The sequence below is a fragment of the Garra rufa genome, chromosome 19, assembly GCF_049309525.1.
Source record: "Garra rufa chromosome 19, GarRuf1.0, whole genome shotgun sequence".
In the NCBI taxonomy this organism is placed as follows: domain Eukaryota; kingdom Metazoa; phylum Chordata; class Actinopteri; order Cypriniformes; family Cyprinidae; genus Garra; species Garra rufa.
Genome location: NC_133379.1, coordinates 32495290 through 32514367, shown reverse-complemented (window position 1 = coordinate 32514367; position 19078 = coordinate 32495290). Strand labels below are relative to the sequence as shown.

The following is a 19078-nucleotide window of genomic DNA, read 5'->3' as shown; positions in this document are numbered from 1 at the left end:
ATTCAACCCCCAAAAGTAAAATTTGGTGCAGAACCTTTTATTCTTTAAAACCACCAATAAACATTGCTTGGAAGTGTTTAGAAGCTTCTCTCACCTCTCTACTGCAATCTTCAGATCTTTAGATCACTGATAATCTTTGGTTTTCACATTGCCACTGCTTTCTTCAAATGCAACCGAATATTTTCAATGAGAATTAAATCTGGAGACTGAACAGGCCACTCAAGAACATTCTATGACTGATTCCTGAACCAAGAATAAGTCAATTTGGATGTATACTTTGGGATGATTGTCCTGCAGGGAAGTCCACTGATCATTAGCTTCATTCTTTGCACCAAAGGCATCACAGTTCTCACCAAAATGGCCTGATACTTCAAAGAATTCATGATGTCCTTCATACGGCCATGTTTTCCACTTCCTGCTACAGTAAAACAACCCCATAACAGGACTGACCCATCTCCATGTTTGACCAGACATACCACTGATCCACAGATCCAAAAAGTTCCAGTTTAGACACATCACTCCATAAAAATTCTTCCGGAAGTCCACAGGTCTATGCAAATGAATTTTAGCAAGTTTAAGTCAACTTTTTTGTTCTTCTAGGTCAAGAGTGGTATTCGGCAAGATGCCTCACCATGAAGGCCATACTTGTCTAGTGTTCCTATACTCTACACTGAAATGTTTTTCCTCCTTTTGTCAGTCCATCTTGCAAGTCTTTGGCTGTACATTGCAGTTTTTTTTTTTCAGTTGCTCTGATCATCTTATGATATTGTGCTTTTTTGTTCAACACCCTCAACAGAATAAGGCTGCCAGCTGTGTCTCTAGGAACTTTTAATGTTTTGGAAATCTTCATGTAGCCTTAGACTTTCTAATATAATAAAACTTTTTCCTCTTTATAGCTTTTGTGAGTTCTGTTGCCTTTGCCATATTTGCTACTCAACTTTAGCAAATGCATAGGCTAAATGTTTGTATGTGTAACAGCCCAATGTAATTCTGTTGTTTAAATGGAGTTTCTAAAGGCTTAATTGTGTTTTAAGACAATTTTGTTCCCTACCATAAAACAGCAATGTTGAATAGGGGTTGAATAATTATGACATAGCTGTTATTAAACAATCCTATAATTTAAAAACATTACATTACATACTGACATTATCACTTTTAATATGCCAGTATAAAATCCTGGATCTTTAGAAAAGCTTGTATTTGTGAAGTACTGCAGTCTTTGGGACGTTGAATAATTTTGCAACTGTAGGAAATGTACAGAATATCTTAATGGAACATGATGTTTACTTAATATCCTAATGATATTTGGCATAAAAGAAAAATCGATCATTTTGATCCATACAGTGTATTTTCAGCTATTGCTACAAATGTGACCCTGGACCACAAAACCAGTCTTAAGTCGCTGGGGTATATTTGTAGCAATAGCCAAAAGTACATTGTATGGGTCAAAATGATTGATTTTTCTTTTATGCCAAAAATCATTAAGAAATTAAGTAAAGTTCATGTTCCATGAAGATTTTTTGTAAAATTCCTACTGTAAACATATCAAAATGTAATTTTTGATTTGTAATATGCATTGTTAAGAACCTAATTTGGACAACTTTAAAGGTGATTTTCTCAGTCTTTTTGATTTTTTTGCATCCTCAGATTTCTGATTTCAAATAGATGTATCTCGACCAAATATTGACCTATCCTAACAAACCATACATCTATAGAAAGCTTATTTATTGAGCTTTCATATGATGTATAAATCTCAGTTTTGTCAAATTTAACCTTATGACTGGTTTTGTGGTCCAGGGTCACATATACCCATGCTACTTAAGACTGGTTTTGTGGTTTAGAGTCACATATGTTACTTTATAACTCTTTTTTTGATCAAGTATTTAGAAAAGAATGAGGTAAATGTTAGATGGTAAACGCTTCTTTGTGTGTATGGCTGAATTAACAACATGGAGTCGTTCACGATCAAAACAAGTATTTTGAGTGCCCTTTCTGTGAATATGCTAAACTTCCGGTTCATTAGCCTCTGTAAGGAAATAGCGAGAAGAATAACGAAGTGCAGTAAACAGTCAAACTGTTTGCATTACAAACCAGTGCGTTTATATTAAGATAATAAATTAAAACAATATGGTAAGAGCCGTTTACAATAGTACCATTCTGAAAGACAAGCTGTTTTGTACCTACAGCTAAAAATTGCTGGAAGCATTTGGAAAATGTACACATTTTCTGTTATGAGAAAAATAAGGTGGATAAGCTCATAAAATTACGAGTCCCAGCAATGTCCTTAAAATATTTTATTGTCTTTTTTTTTTTTTTTCATAAGTCTTTTTAGCACCTCTCCTGCTTCAAACGCCTGCTCACGAAGGGGGCGTATCGATTCGTAGACCCAACCAATGAAATACGCGTTCACACTCCACACACGAATCCTATTGGTTTATTCTATTGTCAGTCTTTTCAGTCAAGAAAGCTTTTATTACAGACAAACAAAGATGAAAGAGAACTATTAATTCTCTTAAAAGATTCATACGAAATCCCAAATTCGTTCAAAAACTCTAATAGTACCTCCAACCTATTTTGAGTTTTACCGAGGTGTGGTTAATTTTAATCCCGCCTCACTTGAAGGGTGTAACACTTCAGGAACTACACGAGTCACAAAGCCAGGAAAAGAAGGTTCTCTTTCATCATCTCGTGTTCGAGATCCACCTATGGGAAGGGCATCCGTACCTGACCTCTGCAGAAGCATCCAATTGCACCAAGTCTGGCTTGACAGACAGGAGCGCGTGCCCACTGGCAGGTAAGGGGCCGCCCCTTACCGAGCGCATAAAAACCCCTGCACGCGCTACCTTTTCTCAGTTGACATTCGCTTCTCGCGATCTCTGCGTAAACCAGCACGGTTGGATTGCATCTGCTCACTTGTGTCTTCAGGAGGACAAATCATCTGATCAGCCTCCGCCAGACGTGAGAGTCTGTTTTCAACCGACAGGTCAGTTCCTGTTGCTGCATCCTGAGCCGCCCACGCTCTCTCTCATTCACCTGCTCCCAGTTCTTGCCGCTATGTCGCTCTCCAAGTCGTCCTCTTCTGCCGGCGGTACTTTATCACGGGCCTGCCCGGCCGCGTGTGGAGCTCTAATAGCCGCCAAGGACACTCACCAGTTCTGTGTCGTTTGCTTGGGCCTCCAACACGCGCAAGAGGCTTTGGAGAACCCGGAGAACTGCAGCCATTGCCTCGCGCTGCCCAAGAAGCTTTTGCGGCGCCGTCTTAAAGTTTCCGCGACTCAGTGCGTCGAGCTCGACCTTTCGGACTCAGATGGTGGAGTCGGTGATGACGTTGCGCAACCGGGGAACTCCCGGGGTGCAACGTCTCTCAACTGGGCTGACCAGCCCAATCCTGCTTTCCCCGAAGAGGACATCTTCGCGGATATCCTCCCGCTGACCGACGAACCGGCCGGTTCCGGCGGCGACGACGATGACGCGGGCCTTCTCGGGATGTCAGAGGACGAGGAGGCCTTCCCGCCCTCCGGCTTTCCCCAGATGAACGCCCCTGCGCCTACACCTCAGTCTATCCTCCTGGACGTCTGTGAACGCGCGGCCGCGCGGCTCAAAATCGAGTGGCCGGCGCCACAGAGCGCTTCCGACCAGGAGCGGGATATTTATGACGGGAAGCTGCTGGGACTCCCTCCCGGCCCGAGAAAGCAATTTTTCCCCGTCCTCCCAGCGTGCGCGAAGCACATGAAGCACTACTGGGGCGATCCACTAAACCTCAAACACGGTCTCGCGGGCCTTGAGGTAAAAGATATGGCAACGCTCGGCATGGGTGATCCCCCTGTCATTGAGCCGTCGATTGCCAGACACCTTAGCCCTGTCCAGGGTGGGTTGCTCGCCCCTCCGAAACCGGTCTTGCCTAATAAAATGGACCGCTTTTCCGCCTCTGTCTACCAGGCCGCCTACAAGTCCTCGTCCCTGGCAGTCAGAGCTCTTAATGTCTCGTCTCTCCTCTCCGCTTACCAAGCGGAGCTTTTGGATGATTTGGGACATCAGATAGAAAAGGGACCCCCTTCCGCTTCCCTGTGGAAGGAGATCCGCACGGTAAACGACCTCGTCCTCCGTAATGCCCGTCAGTCTGTCCAAGCCTGCGGGCGTTCCATGGCGCTTTCGGTGGTAGGGGAGCGCGCACTCTGGCTCAATCTGTCGGGTCTCCCTGACAGCGAGAAGAGGCGCATCGCGGGCGCTCCAGTAGAGCCTGGCCAGGCTCTCTTTGGCCCCGCTGTCGCACTGATGCAACAGCGATGCGACGACAAAAAGAAAGAGGACGAGGCTTTTAAGCTATGCCTGCCCAGGAAGGCAGCGCCACGCCAGGCGCCCCCTGCGCGCTTGCCTATCCCCCCCGTCACGGGACGACAGTTCCAACAGGGGAAGGATAAGCCTCGCAACAGACCACCTCCGCGACAGGGTAACCCACCCTCCGCGAAGGCCTGGGGAAGACCAACCCCTACCACGGCTGCTGCTGCCGCTGCAGCAGGAAAACCATCCCACCCCACCCATTCCGACACGAAACGGAAGCGGCCGGCCTGATGTTGGATCGATAAGGGCTCCGAGTCTACGTTCACGGGCCACAAGCCCGTCAGACTCGCTGTTTGCCCAAGGGACTCCGTCCAAAAGACGGAGAATCTCTCATGGAGGGCTCGACCAGCCCATGTGTTCTGCAGCTGTTGTGTGTCGTTGCCCCACGTTCGGGGGGCTCGTTGTGAGGAAAAGTACACAAGCAAACTTTATTCCCCTCACCCAAACAATAAAGGCTTCAGCCCATGTGTTCCCCAACACAAACATCACACAAAACACAAAGAACACTCTGATAGAAACGAATCAAATGAATTCGTTTCAGCGAGAGAACATCTCTCTGGTTCCCTGCACGCCGTCCCTAGTCTGTCCACTAGATGGCGCCATTGCATCACATATGAGCGAACCGGACGAATTGGCAGCCCAAAGCAACTCTCCGGTTTGTGTGGGGTCTCTAATGAATCATGTCGCAGCCTGGCGGTCAGTGTCAGCTCCCGAATGGGTGATTCATACAATAACGAAGGGGTACAGACTTCAGTTTGCCACAAGGCCCCCGCGCTTCAACGGAATTCTCTCTTCTCACACGGAAGAGAGCTCCGCTCACATTCTGAAAGACGAAATCTCCGCTCTTCTCGAGAAGGGGGCGGTGCAAGTGGTACCGCCACATTCAAGCAGTCAGGGGTTTTACTCCCGTTATTTCCTAGTCCCGAAGAAAGACGGTTCTCTCCGCCCTATTCTGGATCTCAGAGTGTTGAACAAACATCTCAGGAAATACAATTTCAGAATGCTGAATCACTCCTCTCTTTTAAGATCCGTAAATCACACTGCGTTTTTTACCGTGATCGATCTGAAAGATGCTTTTTTCCACATAAGCATCTATCCCCCACACAGAAAATTCCTTCGTTTCGCCTACCAAGGCGTTTGTTACGAATTCACAGTTCTTCCTTTTGGGCTCTCACTCAGCCCGAGGACGTTCTGTCTGTGTGTGGAGGCAGGACTCGCTCCGCTGAGAGCAGCGGGACTCAGAATCCTGACGTACTTAGACGATTGGCTGATCATAGCCAATTCGAGAGAGGAAGCGATACAAAACACAGCCCGTCTGCTCGCTCACATCACAGCGCTCGGCTTCAGAGTGAACGCGAGCAAGAGCAATCTCATTCCTACGCAGAATGTGGTGTTTCTGGGGCTGGAGCTGAACTCTATCACAATGCGCGCGCGGCTCTCGCAACAGCGCACTCTGTCCCTCCTGAATTGCCTGTCGCTTTTCAGAGAGGGGGCGAGGATACAGTATCGCACATGTCTCAGGCTACAGGGTCTTATGGCCTCGGCTGTCCATGTCCTGCCTTTAGGCCTTCTGAGAATGAGGGCGTTCATGAAGTGGGTTTTATCTCTTCATCTCAGCCCTTTACGCGATCTCTGCCGCTCTGTATCGGTGACGCGCACATGCACTGCAGCGCTGCGCCACTGGAGGAATGTGGGGTTTTACGCTCATGGAACGCCCCTCGGGGCAATCATGATGCGCAAAGTGGTGACGACAGATGCCTCCTTAACAGGATGGGGTGCCACTCAGGAGGGCAGGACAGTGAACGGTGTGTGGCCAAACACACTTCACTCAGCCCACATAAATTATTTGGAGCTCCTCACTGTTTGGAAAGCTCTGACTCATTTTCTCCCCCGCCTGCAAGGGCATCACGTGCTGGTGCGTTGCGACAACACCACAGCCGTGGCTTATATCAACCGCCAAGGGGGGATGCGCTCTTCAAAGCTCCATGCTCTAGCTCACAGGCTGTTAATATGGAGCAGGCAACACTTCCTGTCGTTACGGGCGACTCATGTCCCAGGCGTTCTGAACAGAGGCGCAGACCTTCTATCGAGGGGGAACCCGCTCTATGGGGAATGGCGCCTCCACCCTCAGATAGTGGGGCAACTGTGGAAGAGGTTCGGTCAGGCGACCGTCGATCTCTTCGCCTCGCGCGAAAACGCCCAGTGCCCTATGTTCTTCTCGCTACGGGACGAGGACGCCCCCCTCGGCGTGGACGCACTGGCCTATCCATGGCCCAATGTGCTCCTCTACGCATTTCCTCCGCTATCGTTAATAGCGCCCACTCTGGCCAGGGTGAAGGAACAGAGCCTGACTCTCATTCTGATAGCACCCAGATGGCCCAAATCTCCATGGCTGGCACAGATAATTCCTCTTCTGTATGCACAGCCGTGGCCTCTTCCGCTACGCACGGACCTCCTGTCTCAGGCGAACGGGGAGATCTACCATCCCCACCCAGACAGGGTGGCTCTATGGGCTTGGCCCGTGAGAGGGCGAACTTAAACACATTGGGGCTCCCCCCACGTGTTGTCGCTACCATTCAGAATGCCAGAGCCTCCTCCACACGCTCCCTCTACAATTGTAAGTGGCGTGTGTTTGAGCAGTGGTGCGATGAGCGCCGGCTGATATCATATCAGTGCTCACTCACTGCTATTTTGAGCTTTTTGCAAGACCTTATCGATGGTGGAAGATCCTTTTCCACTATTAAGGTTTACTTGGCGGCTATCGCTGCATGTCATGTTGGGTTTGATGGCACGACGGTGGGGCAACACCCCCTCATTCGTAGATTTATGAAAGGTGCCCGCCGCTCCCTTCCAGTCACTAAAAGAGTGATTCCAGAATGGGACCTCTCCATGGTGCTGGAGGTCTTGTCTCAATATCCTTTTGAACCGCTGGGAGATATTTCTCTCAAGCTTCTGTCACTTAAGACAGCTCTGCTCCTGGCACTGGCATCTGCCAAGCGTGTCAGTGACTTGCATGCACTCTCAATTCATTCCTCATGCACGAAATTCTCCATCAATGGAGATAAGGTCTTTCTAAGGCCTAACCCGGCCTTCATGCCAAAATGCTTCCCAGCATTCACGTGCGAGGTGATTCAGCTTTCCGCTTTTCATCCTCCTCCTTTCTCCTCTACAGAGGATAAGAGGCTAAACGCTTTGTGTCCTGTTCGTTCCTTACGGGTTTATATTGACAGAACCAGCGTTTTCAGGAGGAGCGACCAGCTCTTCATTTCTTGGGCCCCTCCAAACTCAGGGAATCCCATTTCTAAGCAACGCCTCTCTCATTGGCTTGTGGAAGCCATCTCCTTGGCATATGAATCTAAGGGAGTGCGTCCTCCAGAGGGCCTCAGAGCTCACTCCACTAGAGGCATGGCAGCCTCCTGGGCTCTGTTTAACGGGGTTTCCTTGCAGGACATTTGTGCCGCTGCAAGCTGGGCCTCACCACATACATTTGTCAGATACTACCGGCTGGATGTCACCCAGACCCCGGTAGCTCATTCTGTTTTAGGTGTGGGTTCTTCGTCGGGTTGCGCCCTCGGACCCTTAACACCTTAGGCTTGAGTGGTCCAACTCAGCTTATTCATGTTTCTAAGCAAGTCATCTGCCCCCCCCCCCCCCACACACATCTTTATTATGTGTGCATATATTATTATTAATATATCAGCATGAGGTGTGTGGCCATATTATGTGCATGTTACCACTGTTCATTTTTGCACGGCTGGTATTCATGCTTATTATGGGGGTCTGATCCTTAGTGACGTGTCAAGCACCGCCTCTCCAGGTGACCGTCCTCTGGCTTACAGGGCCTCACTGTGAGTGTATTGGGCAACCGGGGAGCTGTCCATATCTCCCATAGGTGGATCTCGAACACGAGATGATGAAAGAGAACAATAGGTTACTGTCGTAACCCCGGTTCTCTGAAACATCGAGTGGAGAGATCCACCAAGTTTGCCCCGCTTGCCGCGAGAAGCGAATATGCTCACTGAGAAAAGGTAGCGCGTGCAGGGGTTTTTATGCGCTCGGTAAGGGGCGGCCCCTTACCTGCCAGTGGGCACGCGCTCCTGTCTGTCAAGCCAGACTTGGTGCAATTGGATGCTTCTGCAGAGGTCAGGTACGGATGCCCTTCCCATAGGTGGATCTCTCCACTCGATGTTTCAGAGAACCGGGGTTACGACAGTAACCTATTGTTTTGTTTAACGTTACCCTGCAGTCGTGAAAAGCTGTGCTTGTTGCTTCAAGAACAATGGCAGAATTTGTTAAAGCGCAAATTAAGGGTGACAAAGTAGTTGTGTTTTTGAAGCCGAGCTGTCCTTACTGCATACTCGCCAAGGATGTTTTGTCAAAGTATAAATTCAAAAGTGGACACTTGGAATGGATTGACATTAGCGGACGCAGTGACATGGGCAGCATTCAAGACCATCTGCAACAGATCACAGGAGCTCGCACCGTGAGTAGCTGTTACTCTTATATAATAATTTATTATATATCATAACATTTTTGTTATATTAGTCCAGACCGTTAGTGGTTACGTCACACGGACACATTCTATGTGTATGAACTGAAATTTAAACGTTTTTGTAATCTTCTCCTAAATTAATTTTAAGTAGTTTTGCAAACATGACGAGATTATTTTTTACTCGCTTAGTCACATAAATGCTGAGTCACTAATAGCTTGACCAGCAGCTCTGCCCATTGCAAATGTTTAGTCACGTGCTTTGTTCATCATGTAATTGTTTACACTTTTATGTATTCTCCATGTATTCTATGCAGGTTCCTCGGGTCTTCATAGGGGAACAGTGTATTGGAGGAGGAAGTGATGTCGATGGTTTGGACCGCACTGGAAAGCTGGAAGGCATGTTGCAGGCAATCGGATCTCTGCAGTGAAGGTATACCTAACAGTCCTTCTTTATAAAATATTTAAAACAATATATATGCATAATTACACTGGGGGTTCTAAACTGGTTTAGCTTCAGGGCCCAGGTTTTACATAAGACATCAAGTGGCCACCATATGGAAGCCTGTTTCCGCCACTAAAAAAAAAAAAAAAAGATTATTGCGACTTTTTTGTCTCACGATTCTGATTTTTTTTCTCAGAATTTCATGATATAGCCTAAACTTGCGATTTTGAGTTATAAAGTCAGAATTGAGAGAAATAAATCACAATTCTGACTTGTTTTCCTGCAACTGCAAGTTTATTTTGCAATTCTGACTTCTTTTTTTTACACAATTCTGACTTTTTCTCAGAACTGTGGGATGTACACTTGCAATTTTGTGTTATAAAGTCCAGTTTTGAGGCTGAAAAAAAGACTGATATGTTCTCAGAATTGCCAGTTTATATTTCACAATTCTGACTTAACTCGAGTTTGAAAAAGTCACAAGTCAGAGTTGTGAGTTTATAACTCTCAATTGCAAGTTTTAAAGTCAAAATTGCGAGTTATAAACTCGCAATTTGAAATTATTGTGACTTTTTTCAAACTCGAGTTAAGTCAATTACTGTATCACGCAATTCTGACTTCATTTCTCAGAATTGCGAGTTTATATCTCACAATTCTTCTGAGAAAAAAAGTCTAAACTCGAGTTTGAAAAAAAGTCTTTATAATTGTAGTTTATAACTCACAATTCTGAGAAAAAAGTCTTTACAATTATAGTTTATAACTCACAATTCTGACTTTATTTCTAAGAATAGCAAGTTTATGTCTCGCAATTCTGACTTTATAACTCACAATTGCGAGTTTAGGCCTATATCATGCAATTCTAACTTAATTTCTCAGAATGGAGAGCTTGTATCTCACAATTCTGACTTGATAACTCACAATTGCGAGTTTAGGCCTCTATCACGCGATTCTGATTTTATTTCTCAGAATTGCGAGTTTATACCTCATTATTCGCAGAAAAAAGTCTGAATTTCGGCTCATGAGTTTGTACCACGCAGTTCTGACTTAACTTAAGTTTGAAAAAAGTCACTATAAGTCAGAATTGTGAGTTTAGAACTCAGAATTCTCAGAATTGCAAATTTATGTCTCACAATTCTGACTTTATAACTTGCAAATGCGAGTTTAGGCCTATGTCACGCAATTCTGACTTCATTTCTCAGAATTGTGAATTTGTATCTCATAATTTGCAGAAAAAAAGTCAGAATTTCGGCTTGCAAGTTTGTGCCATGCAATTTTGACTTACTCAAGTTTGAAAAAGGGCACAATAAGTCAGAATTGTGAGTTTAGAAAACTCGTAATTCTGACTTTATTTCTCAGAATTGCAAGTTTATGTCTCACAATTCTGACTTTATAACTCGCAATTGCGAGATTAGGCCTATGTCACACAATTCTGACTTCACCATAAAAAAGTAAAAATTGTGAGTTTATATCTCATAATTCTAAAAAAAAAAAAAAAAAGTCAGAATTGCCAGAAAAAAGTCAGAACTGTAAAATAAAAAGTCGCAATTACCTTTTTTTATAATGTTTAATTCAGTGGTGGAAATGGGCTTTCATATTACCATCCCAAAATTGTGTATTGTTTTTCTGTTTTCATTTCATTTTAGTTATTTGTGACTTTAATTAGCTTTTGGGTTTTTTATGTACTATGTAGGCTTTACTTCAGTGTTTTAGTTATTTTAGTTCATCAAGGTAAACTAAATTGATTTAAGTCAAAGACTCTCAGAGCAAACATTCATCATGATGCATGATGCATTTTCAGAATAATGAATCGTCTGTGAATATTAACATCTTTACTTTACTCAGCTGATTGAACTGCCAAAGGTACAAACAAAATTAGATAAAAATTCTGCAACCATTTTTATCGTTACAAAAATAAATGATGGCCCTAAAAATGTTTAAAATTAAATGAAATACTAGCTTACTGTGAAGTATATATGTGACTCTGGACCACAAAACCAGTTATATAGGTAAATTAAAATTTATTCTAAATGAATAAATAAGCTTTTCATTGATGTATGGTTTGTTAGAACAGGACAATATTTGACTAAGATACAACTATTTGAAAATTTGGAATCTGAAGGTGAAAAAAATCTAAATATTGAGAAAATCGCCTTTGAAGTTGTCCAAATGAAGTTCTTAGCAATGCATATTACTTATCATAAATTGAGTTTTAATATATTTATGGTAGGAAATGTACAAAATATTTTAATGGAACATGATCTTCTCTTAATATCCTCATGATTTTTGGCATAAAAGAAAAATCTGTAATTTTGACCTATAGACCTGCTTAAGATGGTTTTGTGGTCCAGGGTCACATATGGCTAAGCAATGATAAATGCAATGCAATGATAAATATTTCAAACAGTAGTCACAGACTCTCAGAACAAACACACTTCCTTCTAAAATGTCTTTATTCAGCATGAGATGAGGGTCAACATAACTGGACTAGACTAAAGACAGCCAGAATCGGCTCTACGACGACCATACCAACTGCACTAAGAGGCGATCCACATGCTGGATGCGTACTTTGTACGGTATTAGTTGAAATAAAAATCTCAGATGTACATGTTACAAAAATAGTTGCATAAAATTCAAATTAATCTCATGGGGGAACAAAAATAAATATTTGAAATTTATTCAAGTCATATTGCCAGAGTAACCACTGAATTCAGAAAGAAAGATATCGCACCATGACATAACACGGCTGACCATGAGAGTGACATATCAATCTCTGGAGAGAGTATAAGATCGACCCTACCCTGTTTAATACTTTGGATTAATCCATCGCAGAGGAAGTTTATTGCACCAATCAGCCGTAATCGTCCATATAGAAGATATAGTATTATCCACATTGACGCACAGGATCCACTGCAAGTCCAGTGAGAATTCACAGCTGTCTCCTTTATATCACAGGGTCAGAGGTCAAAGTTTGTGTGACTACAGTACATCCCCACCGTCAACCCAGGAGTCAAACAAAGGTCTCTTTCATCCTGTATTTAAACAAATCTCCAATTTGCATCCTCTGTTTTTCGCCCCCCCTTCCGGTCCGCAGGGCGTCCAGAAGGGGTCACATGATGCTACAGCGAGACTTGCGGATCTGCCGTCTGCGTTGCTGGTACTCACTGAGCTCCTGTAGATAACCTCTGGAGGGCCAGCGCAGTCGCTCAACCTGCTCACGCTCCTCATCTGTCAAGAAAAGCATCATCAGGACTCTCCTGCCGAATGCCAATGCATTTAAACAAAGCATGATATCCGTCCACCAGATTTCTCTTTGTCTTGTACTTCTGACTGACAGTAACGTAATATGTGTTTCTCATTGAGTGTATAAAAACAATGCAAGAAATCTGAAGGAAGCTTGATGAAAAATAAATTTTTTTCTTATCACAGTTTGCTCGTTCTATTCATTGACTCACAAATGCACAATTCATTTGGCGACACTTTTTTATTTACTCTCCCAGTGCGTGTGCAAGGGCAGGACGTGCTAATTAGGTGTGACGATGATTCATTCATTTCGAAAGTGACCTTACAGTTGCTCTCAGTGTTTCATAATAAAGCTTTGACAGAAGCCGGTACTGATTTGCATTGGCTTGTGGGGAGCACCAGCTGTTAGAAGTGCTCTCAGGGCGTTGGGAACTGGCTTTTGTCACAGTTAGAGATGATCATGTGTGCATGTGTTCTAATGCGCTTGAACATCCTTTCCAGGTGGTCAAGCGGATGGCTCACCTGATAGCTCCAGGAAGTCAGGCTTGTGGCTGAAGATCAGGTAGTTATTGGCAATGAAATGAAGGAGCCAGACATACAGCTGGTCAGCATTATGACACTGTGATGAAAGAAAGAGTGAGGATGAGATCAGATATTAGAGAATATTAGAGACTGATAAACATGTTGGAAGTGTCACAGGTGGTATTTTCAGGATGGTGTACTACTGTACTTACAATATATTTTTTTTTAGCAATTATTTAAGGCAAATTTGAGGTATGCATGGAAAAAGACACCCAAATAGTTCACTCAAAAATGAAAATTCTGTAATTAATTACTCACCTTCATGTTGTTCCAAACCCATAGGTAGGGCTGCACGATTAACCTTTATCGCATCGATATTGAGGTTTTAACTCCCGCAATAACCTAACCTCAGGAGGCTGAGGTTTTTTCCCCCGCCTCTGACATTTGAGTGAGAAACCTATTAGCCAATCAAAATGGTCGAATCTCGCGAAACGGACCAACCCCCACGGTTCGGCACGCATGTGATTCGCGGATTAACTGTTAAGTTTAACCATCATAGAGTAAAAGTTTATAATTAGCACATGTTTGCCAATTTACCAATTCAAACAATTTAAAAAGGGAACACGCATGCTGATTTTTTTATTTTTTGCCGCTGCCGCACACACCTGAAGCGAGCACGCGCACAGAGAGAGAGAGGCGCGATATACACAGATTGATTCCTCTTTAACTTCTATTTGGACGGAAACGTACATACAAAGTTCTGTTTAAATACCCGTTTTGGTATTCTGGTAAACACAGTCGTATGTCTTCAGCGAACTGTGAAACAGCTGAGAAAGAGATGCGTGCCGGTATTAGGTACGTGCATTTGGCCTTAAAGAGACAGCGTCCTATAAATACCTGCAGTCAGAAGCACTAGTTATTTTACAATTTATTATTAAATCTCCGCACCTGAATGCTATGATTATTGATTTTATTAGTAACTTTATGTTGTATCCATCTACACTTGTCATTTGTGTAATTGTTCTTGTTTTGTTACTGATTTTATTAGTTCAGCTAGTAGTTTTTAGAAGGAAATTTACAAAATATCCTTATGGAACATGATCTTTACTTAATATTAAGATTAGAAGTACTTAATGTAAGCATTCAGTAATTAGTAAAAAAAAAAAAAAAAAAACTTTTTGTTTTGTTTGTTTTTTGCTGATCCGAAAAATGATCCGATCCGTGACTCAAAATCCGTGATATGATCCGAACCGTGAGTTTTGTGATCCGTTGCATCACTAGTGGTACTTCAGCTGTTTGGACTTATTTTGGATTTGCGAAGAATGATGTGGAGCAAAAGAATGCTAAATGCTAAAGTATGTCGACGTAAAATCTAAATCTAATAAGAATTAATTTTCTATTTTTCAGTGTTTAAGATTGTTAAATTTAAAAACAAATGACCCAGTGGTTAAGTTAATTTCCATGATGTCTTCTTATTCTTTGGTATTTAGGTTCAGGTATTAAATAATCACAAAGCATCAAACAATCTCATTACCTCAATCACTATGTATGCAGTTAATTTAACCCTCTGTGTCATAAAAGTAACAACATTTTTTTATTCATAATTTTAATTTTATGCACTTAAAAGTGTTGAACGGAAAAATCGAAAATCGCATCGCTATCGCAATATTTGTCAGAAAAACCGCAATTAGGTTTTTTCTCAAAATCGTGCAGCCCTACCCATAGGACCTTCGTTCCTCTTAAGAACACAAAATAAAATATTTTTGATGAAATCCGAGAGCTTTCTGACCCTGCATAGACAGCAATGCAACTGACACGTTCAAGGCCCAGAAAGGTAGTAAGGACATTGTTAAAATAGTCCATGTGACATCAGTGCTTCAACTGTAATTTTATGAAGATACGAGAATACTTCTTGTGTGCCAAGAAAACAAAAATAACAACTTTATTCAACAATTTCTTTTCTTCCGTGTATTCAAAGCTCTTGGTTTTCATCAAAAATATCTTAATTTGTGTTCTGTAGATCAACAAAGGTCTTACGAGTTTGGTACAATATGAGGGTGAGTAATTAATGACAGAATTTTTATGTTTGGGTGAACTATCCCTTTAACTATATCAAAAATAATTTTCGGTAATTGAAAAATATTTAAATAATACATGGAATACCTGAACGAAAATTAGAAATTGCTTTGGCAACTGCCTGAAATAGGTAAGTTTGAGCTGAAGTACTAAAATTATTATAGCTAGAAATAATTTAGTTATTGTAATTGGGGGAAAAACATCAAAAGCACATACAAATGACAAAACTACATAACAAAATGACTAAATCTTAAAAATTAAAATAAAGACTGAAAATATAAAAACAACAGCTAATTAAAAATATTAATAAATACATACGCTGCTGTTTGAAAGTCTGGGATCAGTAAAATTTTAAATATTTTTTTAAATAAGATTCTTATACTCATTAAGGCTGCATTTATTTGATCAAAAAATCCAGAAAAACAGTAATATTGTCAAATATTATTTCAATGTAAAAAAAAAAAATACTTTTTTCTATGTGAATATATTTTAAAATGTATTTTATTCCTGCGATACAAACTACTGAAATGCTGTTCTTTTTTAAAAATGTTTTCAGTCCTCAAAAAAGAAAACCATTATTTTACTTTATTTTATTTAACTATAATAACACAATATTACAGTTTTTTTTTGTGATCAAGTAAATGCAGCATTAATGAGCAGAAGAGAATTCTTAAAAAAAAAAAAAAACATTTAAAATCTTACTGATCCCAAAATTTTGAATAATATTTTGAAATATTACCGGTGTATATAAAAAATTATATTCCATATAAATAACAGTATATAAATGATACTAAAATTACTAAAATACTCTATTATAAAAATAATGACAATTATATTTTGTCAAAGAATCATGAAAAACAATAAATCACAGTTTCCACGAAAAAATATTAAGCTGTTTTCAACATTGATAATAACAAAAAATGTTTCTTGGGCAGCAAATCATCATATTTGTATGGTTTCTAATGGATCATGTGACACTGAAGACTGGAGTAATGATGATGAAAAATCAGCTTTACCATCAAATGAGTATTTTAAATTGTAATAATATTTCACAATATTACTGTTTTTACAACATTTTTCATCAAATTAATACAGCGTTGGTCAGCACAAGAGGCTGAAAAAAACAAAACATAAAAAATCTTACCAACTGCAAAGGTTTGAACGGTAGTGTATTATTACAGTTGAAAAATATATCTTTGCATACTGGTTCACATACTTTTTTTCCGGATATATATGTTAACTACAGTCGTGGCCAAAAGTTTTGAGAATTACATAAATATTGGAAATTGGAAAAGTTGCTGCTTAAAGTGCCCCTATTATGCCTTTTCAAATATGATATTTCATGTAGTGTGTCATGTAGCTGTATGTGAACATAAACTATCTGCAAAGTTGTGATGCCGACAGTGCACGATAAATGAAGTTTTTGTCTATCAAAAAAAAGAGTCGGCTCACATTCGCCTAAACGAGTCGTCAGCAATTCGAATCTTTTTCTGTTACGGCCACACGTCACGAACTACACATTTGCATAATGTCCGCCACGTTCTATGTCGCGAACAACTTGCCCGCCCACAAACAGTACAATTTTCACGTGGATTACATCATGTCAAGAAGACGCTGTATCCTGCGCTGTGAGAGTAAATTTGTTTTATATGCCCGTCCGAAAGATGAATCTACAAAGAATGAGTGGTTAACATTCATTTTTTCAACAACACCACCTCAGCAGTACAATTCCAATGTAGAGGTGTGCCCGGTTCGCTTACAAAAGCAAATTGCAAGCACTTTCCACAGTTAACACTTACCACTGTGTGCTTGCGAAACAGTTTCTTGACGATGTGCCACTTCAACCGTTTCATCGTCAGACTCCGGCTCGAATTGATAGGGTAAAATCGAGGCCATCTTTTCTATGTATTGACAGGTCTCCACAGCTGTCTTTCAGTTATGGCAATGGGCGTTTCATTCTGCGCTGTAGCGGTAGACCAATCATAAAGGACTGCACCATCTGACCAATCACAGCAGTGAGGGCTCACAGAAAGGAGGGGTTTAGAGAGACTGATTCTTCGAACTGCTTCACACGAGTCTTTATGAATCATTTAGAAACTGGGTAAAATTAAATCTATTTTTCGAGAAAACTAAAGTGTTTTTTGAACTTGCATACATGTAAACCTGTTTTAAGAGACTCATAAAACAATATTAGCTACCTTTAAAATGGCATAATAGGGGCACTTTAAGTTTTTAAAATAGCAATTTGCATTTACTCCAGAATGTTATGAAGAGTGATCAGATGAATTGCATAGTCCTTCTTTGCCATGAAAATTAACTTAATCGCGAAAAAAAACTTTCCACTGCATTTCATTGCTGTCATTAAAGGACCTGCTGAGATCATTTCAGTAATCGTTTTGTTAACTCAGGTGAGAATGTTGACGAGCACAAGGCTGGAGATCATTATGTCAGGCTGATTGGGTTAGAATGGCAGACTTGACATGTTAAAAGGAGGGTGATGCTTGAAATCATTGTTCTTCCATTGTTAACCATGGTGACCTGCAAAGAAACATGTGCAGCCATCATTGCTTTGCATAAAAATGGGTTCACAGGCAAGGATATTGTGGCTACTAAGATTGCACCTAAATCAACAATTTATTGTATCATCAAGAACTTCAAGGAAAGAGGTTCAATTCTTGTTAAGAAGGCTTCAGGGCGTCCAAGAAAGTCCAGCAAGCGCCAGGATCGTCTCCTAAAGAGGATTCAGCTGCGGGATCGGAGTGCCACCAGTGCAGAGCTTGCTCAGGAATGGCAGCAGGCAGGTGTGAGCGCATCTGCACGCACAGTGAGGCCAAGACTTTTGGAAGATGGCCTGGTGTCAAGAAGGGCAGCAAAGAAGCCACTTCTCTCCAAAAAAAAAACATCAGGGACAGATTGATCTTCTGCAAAAAGTATGGCGAATGAACTGCTGAGGACTGGGGCAAAGTCATATTCTCAGATGAAGCCTCTTTCCGATTGTTTGGGGCATCTGGAAAAAGGCTTGTCCGGAGAAGAAAAGGTGAGCGCTACCATCAGTCCTGTGTCATGCCAACAGTAGCATCCTGAGACCATTCATGTGTGGGGTTGCTTCTCATCCAAGGGAGTGGGCTCACTCACAATTTTGCCCAAAAACACAGCCATGAATAAAGAATGGTACCAAAACACCCTCCAACAGCAACTTCTTCCAACAATCCAACAACAGTTTGTTGAAGAATAATGCATTTTCCAGCACGATGGAGCACCATGCCATAAGGCAAAAGTGATAACTAAGTGGCTCGGGGACCAAAACGTTGAAATTTTGGGTCCATGGCCTGGAAACTCCCCAGATCTTAATCCCATTGAGAACTTGTGGTCAATCCTCAAGAGGCGGGTGGACAAACAAAACCCCACTAATTCTGACAAACTCCAAGAAGTGATTATGAAAGAATGGGTTGCTATCAGTCAGGATTTGGCCCAGAAGTTGATTGAGAGCATGCCCAGTCGAATTGCAGAGGTCCTGAAAAAGAAGGGCCAACACTGAAAATACTGACTCTTAACATAAATGTCATGTAATTGTCGATAAAAGCCTTTGAAACGTATGAAGCGCTTGTAATTATATTTCAGTACATCACAGAAACAACTGAAACAAAGATCTAAAAGCAGTTTAGCAGCAACCTTTGAGAAAACTAATATTTGTGTCATTCTCAAAACTTTTGGCCACGACTGTACATTAACATAGTATGTTAACTATGTTAAAGGGATAGTTCACCCAAAAATGGAAATTTTATGTTTATCTGCTTACCCCCAGGGCTTCCAAGATGTAGGTGGCTTTGTTTCTTCAGTAGAACACAAACTAAGATTTTTAACTCAAACTGTTGTAGTCTGTCAGACATATAATGGCAGTCAATGGGATCCACAGCTTTGAGAGTCAAAAAAACATACACAGACAAAACTGATACACAGACCAATCG

General features: G+C 41.7%; 2 protein-coding genes across 3 annotated transcripts in view; one reads left to right on the top strand and one right to left on the bottom strand.

Annotated features, from left to right (window-relative positions):
- The first annotated feature begins 8569 nt into the window (after positions 1-8569).
- On the top strand, positions 8570-12697 carry glrx (glutaredoxin (thioltransferase)). Of its 2 annotated transcripts, none has more exons than XM_073824454.1 (3): positions 8570-8824; positions 9148-9263; positions 12364-12697. In XM_073824454.1, the coding sequence occupies exons 1-2, from the start codon at positions 8621-8623 to the stop codon at positions 9259-9261; spliced, it is 318 nt and encodes a 105-aa protein (XP_073680555.1). In that variant the 5' UTR covers positions 8570-8620; the 3' UTR covers positions 9262-9263; positions 12364-12697. The 2 variants fall into 2 exon arrangements, with proteins under 2 accessions (XP_073680555.1, XP_073680556.1); XM_073824455.1 differs by having other exon boundaries at positions 12225-12697.
- Positions 11931-19078, bottom strand: part of rhobtb3 (Rho related BTB domain containing 3) — a 34028-nt gene continuing 26880 nt past the window's right edge. The window contains exons 11-12 of the mRNA XM_073824028.1: positions 13035-13131; positions 11931-12497 (exon numbers count right to left, since the gene is read on the bottom strand). Of these exons, the coding sequence (XP_073680129.1) occupies positions 12379-12497; positions 13035-13131 (216 nt within the window). The 3' untranslated portion in view covers positions 11931-12378. The remainder of the gene's footprint in view (positions 12498-13034; positions 13132-19078) is intronic.

Bases quoted from the DNA above. Each gene is read 5' to 3' on its own strand.
- glrx (XM_073824454.1), top strand. From the start codon at position 8,621: ATGGCAGAATTTGTTAAAGCGCAAATTAAGGGTGACAAAGTAGTTGTG. The intron at 8,825-9,147 runs GTGAGTAGCTGT...TATTCTATGCAG, and splicing joins AGATCACAGGAGCTCGCACC to GTTCCTCGGGTCTTCATAGG.